Source organism: Salvia splendens, chromosome 7 (assembly GCF_004379255.2).
Source record: "Salvia splendens isolate huo1 chromosome 7, SspV2, whole genome shotgun sequence".
NCBI classification, from domain to species: Eukaryota; Viridiplantae; Streptophyta; class Magnoliopsida; order Lamiales; family Lamiaceae; genus Salvia; species Salvia splendens.
The window spans coordinates 29,324,709-29,335,155 of record NC_056038.1 but is presented as its reverse complement, the minus strand read 5'-3'; the positions used below and the strand labels follow the sequence as shown (position 1 = coordinate 29,335,155).

General features: G+C 38.6%; 1 protein-coding gene and 1 pseudogene across 4 annotated transcripts; one reads left to right on the top strand and one right to left on the bottom strand.

Annotated features, from left to right (window-relative positions):
* Positions 1-296: 296 nt before the first annotated feature.
* Positions 297-5,551, bottom strand: LOC121742488 (putative protein FAR1-RELATED SEQUENCE 10). Of its 4 annotated transcripts, none has more exons than XM_042135629.1 (6): positions 5,423-5,551; positions 4,046-5,167; positions 3,520-3,963; positions 2,533-3,411; positions 793-866; positions 297-715 (listed from the first exon to the last, which is right to left on the bottom strand). In XM_042135629.1, the coding sequence occupies exons 2-4, from the start codon at positions 5,063-5,065 to the stop codon at positions 2,791-2,793; spliced, it is 2,085 nt and encodes a 694-aa protein (XP_041991563.1). In that variant the 5' UTR covers positions 5,066-5,167; positions 5,423-5,551; the 3' UTR covers positions 297-715; positions 793-866; positions 2,533-2,790. The 4 variants fall into 4 exon arrangements, with proteins under 4 accessions (XP_041991563.1, XP_041991564.1, XP_041991562.1 ...); XM_042135630.1 differs by lacking the exon at positions 5,423-5,551 and adding an exon at positions 5,319-5,412 and having other exon boundaries at positions 793-871; XM_042135628.1 differs by lacking the exon at positions 5,423-5,551 and adding an exon at positions 5,319-5,412.
* A 991-nt stretch (positions 5,552-6,542) lies between these two features.
* Positions 6,543-7,907, top strand: LOC121741072 (annotated as a pseudogene).
* Positions 7,908-10,447: the final 2,540 nt, after the last annotated feature.

Here is a 10,447-nt window from a genome sequence, read left to right as displayed (position 1 = left end):
AATTATGCGCTTCATATTCATAAATAGCACATTCATACAACATCAATCGTCTTTTTTTTATTTATTTTTTGTCCTTATTTAGATTATTCTTAAAAGGCTACCCCAGACAAATATCTCTGCAGGAGATATTGATGTTATTTCAAGAGACTAAAATTATACTATATCAATTTCATCTTATCCATTATCTCTCTCCTGGTATTGCCAACTCGAGTGTTCTACATTACACCAATCAAAGTCGAATGAAGATAAAAATTATTAATAGCTATTGTAAATTCTAAATTTAATTTAAAAATATATTCTTGTGAGATGTAGTTCATTGATTAAGGCTTGTATTCAACATTAAAATGTGGATAAATTTTAAAAACTTTACAAAATAAAAAATTAATGTGTTGTAAATCAGGGCTATCGTTATTTTAGAAGAAAAAACAAGTGATCACACACCTCCAGAGAGGATTTCCATGGCCGCGACCTGCCAGTGGTTTCTTCTATCGTCCTCGGAATACTTCACAGTACTTCTCATAACGACCTTACTCCTAAATTATATGGGTCGCCTCTCATTCAGTTATTGTTCGTCTCCCATTTGTTCGTACAGTGTGCAACACCACAAGAACCCTGCATGGGGGCATGCTCTTGAAGAAATTTGAACCTGTCTATTGCCGTCCTGGGAATTGAACACGCGGAGAGAGACCTAGATACCACAACCGTGCATCTGCACCTGGAGATGAAAACAACATCAAACATGCATGATGGACTTGAATCAATGGCTTCAACCAAATCAAAACAATGCAAAACCTGTGATTTCTGATAGTTCAGCAGTAAGCAAAATCTAGCCCATCTTAAGCATCATAGATTCATAGTCCACAAACCTGTGCTGCCAACCAAAAGCCAATTTAGTATATTCATCTAGGCAACATTCTACCACAAGCAAAAGAATTACCAATAATAACTGAGATGGCAATAGCATCCACAAGAATCAAGGTAACACCAGAAATTTTTTAGTTTATGGATGATTGTACAGCCAATATAGAGTATGTAGTAAATATGTACAATCAAGTACTTCCAAAAAACCTTAAGTGTAACCACCAAATTTTACTTTTCTATGCTATCCCTGCCAATGCTATTTAACAATTACCTTCAGAATGAATGAATGGCTCCATATTAATAAACAAGACAAAATCATGAAAGATCTCAAAGTATCTAGGCACTAACAAATAGTAGTTAGAGAAACCCTTTTTTTTACACTAAATTTGAGATGGTATCAATGGTATAAGTATAACTAACTCAAATAATAACAAAAGGTGGATAGAAAGAAAGAGGGAAAAACAATTTCACTCTGTTAAGTTGCCTCAAGTTCTGGTGCTGTTTTTTGCTTTTTCCTTTGTATAATTAGTATCCACAGTGGGACAGTCACACAAACTGCATTCCATAAAAACTCATTCCAAAAGGGATCTGGTCTCAAAAGGACTGAACTAGACATTCTCTCCCCCTCCCAAAGTTTAGTTAATTCTCAACAAACATGATATAAAACCTATGTCTACTCCGACATTATTATCCTCATTATATCAACTTTTAGAAATAGTACTCCCACCGCCCCATATAAATATGGGCATTTCCATTTATGGAAAGTTGTCCCAACTCATTACTCATATATATCAATTTATTTACAACTTATACCACTATGGCCCACCATTACAACTCATTAAACACTAATAATAATGTTGGTCCCACTATCCACTAATACTACTTTAACTACTCTTCTCCTCATCTCTCTTACTTTACTAATTGTGCATTAATTCCCGTGACATTTCAAATGTACATATTTTTATGGGACGGAGGGAGTATCATTTACTATAAAACCAAAAAAGTAAAAGATTACTAGTACTAAAATCATAATAATATGTCACATAAAAATACATCAACATAAACAGAAACTATAAAATATTTCAACTATTTCATTATAAAAACTTCTGTTTTAATATGTAATTTAGTGAACCAATTCTTCATCGACTTTCAAAAGATTATACTTCATTCATTTCCTATCATCATTCAATTCCAGTGTTAACTCGTGAATATGAAAAGCCTCCTTATTATCCCAAATCATCCTTGCTGTAACACATGTTACGAAAATAAAGTCAACAGTGAAAGCAATCATAAGAAGCTCCATCTTTTCAGATACATCAAAGAAGTGTACCCAGGAAAACTACCATCTACACTAACCTCTATTAAAAAGTGCAGGGAAAAGTCCAACACACAGGAACGAGAAAAAACAGATTCTCGACGCTATTTTATAAGGCGAAACTAGAACCTGAAGGGGAAAGAAAAACTAAGCATCGGACTAACAATAAAATATGAGGCAAGCAAATGGTATGCTGGTAGCATGGTTCTTTGTGTAAAAACCTAGACAAGATCTCAAGGTGATCTATAGATAATAAATAAACAGCAGGTAAAAGGACAAAGCAGTTGTATCAGGAAAGAAACATGAACAAAAGAGCAAAGTATTAAATTTAATTCTCCTTGTCTCAGTAAACTAACCTCTCATTATCTACAAAGATGACAGATCTGGATAGGCATTCTTTTTTGTTGTCACTACTCTCAACACTCGATTATGATGCACAGTGACAATCACAGATCAGGGCAACTTTCTGAGTATCCCTCCCAATCATATTTCTCTCTGATAATATTTTCGTAAGTGCTTGCAGTTCTCAGAGAATCACAGTTATCAAGGTGGAAGACAATTTCACAGAATACTCACTGGTGCTTACAACAGCTATGCTTTCTACATAAGAGACATTACAATGCATTGGTCGGTGACAGAGTGACACCTGTAACTCCTTCATCCCCAGCAGGCATATCTCTCACTTGACTCGTAAGTCTTGCAATCTCTTTAGTAAGTTCTCTATGAACAAAATCAAATCTCTCCTTTGTCAGCATTGCTTCAGAGAACAAATTCCCAGTGAGAGAATGGAATTCGTTATACCACTCATCCTTCATTTTTATGTTACTTTCTCCATTGTAACAGAATAATGAGCTTTCTTGGCACCATCGATTCAAAAGATATTTGCTTGGAAGCTGAAAATGGTTCTTAAATAACAGCACACGAAGTGCATGCCTGCACAAAATTCCAGTGGACTCAAATTCCTTGCAGGAACAGTGGATTTGTTCATCTTCTGGTATCCATATCACAAGACGCTCACCGTCGACCTTCTTGAAATGTTGTACAAGAAATGAACCATTAGCCATTTCAGATGCAGCATACTGCAAGGTTAACACCATTTCTTGTTGTAAACGGTCAAATGCAAAAGGGGTAAGAACACTGCGTGCATTTTCTTCGATGGGTAAGCATGTTTTGAGATGCATATACTGTGTCTGGTCGTGTGACTTCAGTCTATAATTTGATGATAATAATCCTGTCTACAAAGTCAAAACCAGAATCTAATTAATACATACCACAGAAGACACAGCAGATATATCCTTAAAACTGCCCAAAATGAATGCTGAATTGTTATTTTTCTAACATACCTGTTCCGACAGGCCACGCAAACAGGTCTGTGTCTTAATCACTTCTTTCAAAATCACATCTAAGGATTTCCAGTATGATGGAGAATCCATTCTAGCAAGAAAGCAACCCCTAATGTAAGGTAAAGACCAACACATGCGGAGAGAGAAAAGTAAAACTATGTGCTTATCTGAATTGAGTTCAAAGTTTGAAACCATCTGATTCCACCGAAATTCAAATTCATCAGTAGTTTCTACATGGCACAACTCTTCAAATTCATACTTAAAGCGAGAGAACCTTGGCCCAAGTGGGGGAGAGAACCAGCAGGACATCCTGGGCAGGATATTATGAAAGGAGATGACATGCTTAGTATTTGGCATTTCATTTCTGATGGCTTCTCTAAGACCAGGATCAATATCAGTTATAATTGTTTGCGGATATCTTCCTTTCATGAACCGGAGGAAAGCCTGAGTCAGCATTTAACAATATCAGCAAACTAATCATTTGCATATACAATACAAATGAAAAGACCAAAAATTAAGGGGAAACCTGTAAAGACCAAGCAAGTGACTGGGGGGTCTCGTCCTGCATCAATGCACAACCAAAGAAGAGAACTTTTCCATGGTTGTCAATGCCAAACCATGCTCCAAAAATCATACCATACACCATTGAACTATATGTCGAGTCAAAGTAAACAACATCACCAAACATGTCGTAGGCATGAATAGAATCACTAAAAGACCAAGCAACATTCTCGACTTTATCATTTTCATCAAAAGCAACATCATAGACAAAAAATGGATCTGCCTCTTTATTTGCCCGGCAGGCTGCAAGAACATCCACGGTGTCATTTTCTCTTTTCTCAGTTAATAAAGCATCGTTCTCTTGTACAACTTTCTTGCGGTTTTGGATGAAATTCCTGACATCTCTTTCCAAAAATGACAGCTGTCCGCCCTGAATCCCCTTTTCCAGCTCTAGCACCTTGACAATTCGGTTGATCGGAAAACCAGCTTTTGAAAGAAGAAGAATCCGTTCTTGGTCTGCCTCATGAATTTTGCGATAGGCTGGGAGCAGACGAACTTGATCATCCTCTAAAAGCTCGTGATTGTGCACGTTACTGAATTGTACAACGAACCACTGAGAATCCCCCTCTACAACCTCTTTAGACAAGTACATTTTAGCATCACAACCACACCTAACAGATTTCCTTTCCCTCTGAAGTTCTCCAGCTTGTTTCTTCCTAGGAGGCGCAAAGCCTGACCTGTAGCAAACAAAATCCCTCTTGTAAACACCCAATTGAGGACTCAACCTAGACCTCTCTTTCCTGATCGAAAATCCACTATTCCTAGCAAAACTCCCGTAATACTCAAACGCTTCGTCGTCACTCTTAAACACCATCCCAACGTACGGAGACACCATAGTTTCGGTTGGTCCCAAATCATTTTTGATTAATTGAGGCCCAACACTACCTTCTTCGGTGTTTCCCTCATATGTTACAAAACATTTCCAGTCACCACATGGGCATTGCTGCCTTTTCATCCAAACACTCTTAGACTGTACAGACACCATCGATGATCAATTACAATAGACGAATTCTCATATGAATAAGACTACCTAGTTCAATTAATTCTGTAAACCCCCAACAAAAATGATTGTTGCAGCAACACAAACCTGAAACGTAAACAGTTCTAGAAGTCATTGAAACGAAAGAAAAACACCCAAAAACTCAATCTTTCCTGGCCAAAGATAGATTATCGAGAAAGAAACTAGAATGCCAATGGGAAGACTTTGTCAAACGCCCAGAAAATATAACTATACAAACCTCAGTATCTCGATAGGTGCTTCAACACGGCTTAGTAGGTAATCAGATTATGTTGACAATCCAATAGAAAAGCGTAAAGAGAAAAATAAGGAAAATTGACATACCTTAAGGCATAAACAATGAAGCTTCGGATCGTTTATTCCTATTTCTCAGGAGTCGGAGGAGTAACTGAAAAATCGGAGCGATGCAAAGGATTGTGCCACCGGAAAATTTCGATGATAAACTGATTTGGGCTTAACTTGGGCTGGACTTGTCCGATTCTCACCCCCACAGGCCCACGCCTAATAAGGAAAAATTATTGAAATCACTTACCAAAACTTTGAATTTAAATATATTGATTTTAGTATAAGTAGCACTTATAGTATAATATTTGTTGTTATAATAATTTCCAGTATATATGAATGCATGCGAATTAATAAAACAGTGGAGCCTTGAAAATTGAAATGCGCGTCCCCATTTTTATATATTGACCCTCGAAATCGAAAATAACATGCAATAGTGTAACGAACTTAACGTAGACGTTACCAATTTGAGATTCAAACTCTGTTGAAACATGCATTACTCAATCCATACACTTCCATCTCCAAATATTCACTAGTATTATTTCTAGTTTCAAGAGTATTATGTTTATCCTTAGTTTTCCCTTATTTGGTCTCTACACTCTTTATACACCAATTTCCTATTTATAGCCCTTCGCCATCATATATTTCGGGTTTGCTTCTTCCAAAACAGTGCGGTTTTTAATGTTCGAATCAATCTGAGGATCCATCAGGTAACACATTCGATCCCCATGCAATTTCTCAACTTTCTCTCTCTTTTCTTTAATTTATTTACTGTTTTGTCAAATAATGTGATTTTCATGTTTATGTATTGAACTGCACCTCATCAAGGGAACTGATGCTCATTTCCAAAATCATTATGATTGCGTGAAAATCATGTTGCATAATGCAATTGCTGCTCTTTTCAAATTGGAATAGGAATCACTCACTTTACTTTACCCACGATTTATCACACAGTAACGCATTTACACTCAAATTAAAACTTGTTGAAATCGAATCAGGGAAAGCAAAAAAGTTAGATTCTCATATTTTGCGTTGTAATTGGAATCTAATCAACCTATATTTGATCCACATTCAATTTGCTACACTGATTCTTATACTTGCTCCTACTTTTCTTCTTCTGTTTTCCAAGTACTGTATTATATTTTTCTGCTAATACTTTGTATTGTTTAGGGGAAAAAAACACAAGTTCCTTAGACCATTTCTTATGGCAGACAGAAGAAACCTTAATCAAAATCGCATCGTGTTAGAATGACTTATTCTGTAACTTTTGTTGAGGCATTTGATTCTCATTGAAGCAACCAGAATCTTGTTACTGTATCGTTGATTCTGATCCCTTGCTCTTAATGGAAATGTGAAAGCTGATAATTTTTTAATTAGTTCTATCCTTAGAAGTCTGCAATGGCAATGAATGAAGCTGAAAATCCATTACTAGAACAAGCTGCAGAATCTTCGCACCCGAACCAATCCCTTAATGAAGAGAAGATACCGCTCCAGCAAGACCGTTCCCGACCAAGCCTGCCCTGCAGAGCAAAGCCACTCTGCTTCACTTCAGCATCCGAACGCAATTGCTGAAAACAAGGTGGACGTAAAGCTAGTCCTCATGATCTTGTTGTCATACATCACCGCAGGAGCCCTCTGCTTCTTTCTAGTCAGGTATCAGATCAAGGGAAACAAGACTAATGGAGTTATTGATTCCATCTATCTGTGCATTGTCACCATGACAACTGTTGGATACGGAGACCTTGTGCCTGACCGCACCATGTCAAAGATGCTCGCTTGCATCTTTGTGTTTGTGGGGATGGCACTCGTTGGACTCCTCCTCAGCAAGGCGGTGGATGACATAGTTGAGAATCAGGAGATTTTCTTAGTCAGGGTGATGCACTTGCACGACAAATGTGATTCCGCTGAGATGCTCAAGGAAGTTGAGACCAACAAGGTCAAGTACAAGTTCCTAACACTCCTCATTTCACTTGTGATGTTCATGGCCGCTGGAACGCTCTTCTTGTATCGGAAAGAGGGGTTGTTTTTCATTGACGCGGTCTATTGTCTCGGATATGGAGACAAGAGCTTCTCCACGCCTGATGGCCGTGTATTTGCTTCGTTTTGGATACTGATGAGCACCATTTGCTTGGCTCAGTTCTTTTATTCGTTGGCTGAAATGGGTGATGTGTAGGAAGCTAACGGCTTCTGATCTCGAGGCAGCAGATTTGGATCATGACAAAGCTGTGAGGCAAGTTAGTTGGATCACATTTCATCTTTGAAATATCATCATTTTGTGTTTGTTGATGTGTTGTTTGTTATCAGCGCGGCGGAATTTGTGGTGTATAAACTCAAGGAAATGGGGAAGATCAGGGAGGAAGACATTGCGATGGTGATGGAATGGTTTAAAGTTGTTGATGTTGATCACTCGGGGGGGGACACTTACGCAAACTGACTTACGACCATCCAACATAATTTTGTTTCATGGCTTCTTCTTACCACAACTTTGTATGCTTCTTAAGCAAAATAGTGTTGTTTTAAGCATTTTTTAACATGTATGTTACCTTAATCACAATTTCATATCCATTTTTAAGTAACATATCCATGTCTGAAAATTAACTTTTGTTTTACTCCTCTACCATTTAAGTTCGAAATCACATTTTTGTGAGGCTGAAAATCTAAAACTAAATTAACTATTTCACCCTACAAATCACTAAATGAATAATCTACTGAGGATAAAATTAAAAAGAGATAACTGCCTTAAAAGTCATCAACTTTGCCTGAATTCCGGTTTTTCCCACGAGCTTTAAAATTGGCTTATAAAGTCACGAACTTTGCATTTAGTCTGGTATTTCCCAACCCGACCCGACCATGTGTTTTCCGACAACTCAAAATCCTATGTGGCATGCCTGAATATTGACGTGTCCGGCATCGGAAAATCGTAAAACGACGTCGTTTTTCGGCACTCTCTCTGCGACATCGGAAAATTCCACGCATTCTCTCTGCACCATTTTCCGGCATATCGCACCGTCGCGGCGACACCATGAAGGAAGATGAAGAAGACACCATTAATCCTGCCGTCGGAGATACAGCAGCACGGCCTAAACCCACCAAGCTCCGATCTTTACACCACCGCCTCTCTTACCTCTCCACCACCGCCGCCAACAACAACAACCACCTCTCTTCAAACCTCCTCCGCTCCATCTCCGCCACGTGCTCTTAAGAAGACACCATTAATCCTGCCGTCTCCGAGATACAGCAGCACAACCTAAACCCACCAAGCTCACATCTTTACACCACCGCATCTCTGACCTCTCCACCATCGCCGCCAACAACAACAACCCCCTCTCCTCAAACCTCCTTCGCTCCATCTCCGCCACGTGCTCTTCCGTCGCCACCATTAATCCTGCAGATACCGGTGCATCATAATCAGATTGGAAAATCTGGTCTATGGCCAGGCTACTAAAGTAAGTACAAAAGAAAATTAGTTATGCAGAAATTCTGGATTATATGAGGATGCATATACTAACATAACAGTAGGGGAGTGCCGAATTCGACTATATTGAGAAATTTCCTAACAGCCGTCGACGGAAATGAGAGAGAATCGGTGGATGAGGAGCGAGCGGTGGTGTAGGTCGAGGACGGTAGGAATTGAGCGGCTCCCCTGTTGACGGAGTGTAGTTGGCGGCGGAAAGTAGTAGAGCGTCGATTGTGTCGGAGGAGACGACCAGAATTGAGGGGAAGACGACCGGAATTGAGGGGAGATAGAATTGGGGGACGTGGCCGAATTGGGGAGTTGGGGGATGTTTTTTCATTTTTTTTATTTTGTTTTTTAATTTAATTTTTTTTAATTTCACAGTCACTAAATGTTGTCCATGTAAGCGGCCACTAGGCGCCTGATACGAGTATATCTTCGGAAATATCTCTCATATCTTTATTATTATATTATCAGATCTTTTCCATATAATTGTTATCTTATTCACCAAGTTAGGTTATTCATAGGAGTATTATAAATAGGACCTATTGTTATTCTCATAATTCAATCAATGAAATCATAATTATTGTCTTTTATCTTTATTTAGTTTTTCCATTTATAATTTCCGATTGTCGACAGGGCACGGTTTCTCTGCGACTTTCTTTATCTTTTCACTTGATAAGGGTATTTCCCTTATCAATTGGTGCTTTCATTCGGTTCTCATCCTCCGAATTACCTCCATCATGTCATCCACCTATGCTGCCTATTACCATCACCAATTCGACTACCGTCAGCCGCAATTCGCCCACCACCCATCGCAACCCATATATCAGCCACCACACCATCCGATTGGATCATTAGATCTGCAACAATCCTATCCACAGGATAGGCAATTCCACCCACAATATCATCCCTACCAGGCCCGACAGCCCACTTGTTGGGACCTGCCATGGGTGCGCACGCAGCAGAGTTCTTCGACCTATGATCAGTCGCCGCCTCACAACCCGTACCTCGCCTATGGTGAAGCGACAATGGCACCTATTTATAATGCTAATGACCCTAACTTAAGGAACAAGAAAATATCCTAAACATATATGGAAAAGATATGACAAATCACTAATTAACTAATTAATAAAGATATGGGGATCTTCATATAGATATGCACGTATCAGCGCCACATCAATTAAATACGACACGTCAGCTCACTCTTTCGCCGGAAAAACCATCATGGGAAATCGGCGACTAAATGCAAAGTTCGTGACTTTATACGCCAATTTTAAAGCTCGTGGGAAAAACCGGAATTCGGGCAAAGTTGATGACTTTTAAGGCAGTTATCCCAATTAAAAAATGGATGACAATTTAGATCATATTTTAGTGTTTGACCAGTGAATTTGCATAGAAAGAATAATAATTTCCAACCGATTAGGTGACACTGCAAGTATTATAAAACAATACAGATTATTATGCCACAGTTGATATGGATTTTGGGTGTGAAATGCATAATAGTTGACGTAATTTATAGAGAATATTTTTTTCCAGACTGTTGTTGATGAAGCTGTTTCGCTCTACTTTATTTAAGTTGTAAGCCTTCTTTAAGCTTCGCTTATGCTTAA

Bases quoted from the DNA above. Each gene is read 5' to 3' on its own strand.
- LOC121742488 (XM_042135629.1), bottom strand. From the start codon at position 5,065: ATGGTGTCTGTACAGTCTAAGAGTGTTTGGATGAAAAGGCAGCAATGC. The intron at 3,964-4,045 runs GTTTCCCCTTAA...ATGCTGACTCAG, and splicing joins CACTTGCTTGGTCTTTACAG to GCTTTCCTCCGGTTCATGAA. The intron at 3,412-3,519 runs GTATGTTAGAAA...TTGACTTTGTAG, and splicing joins TGCGTGGCCTGTCGGAACAG to ACAGGATTATTATCATCAAA.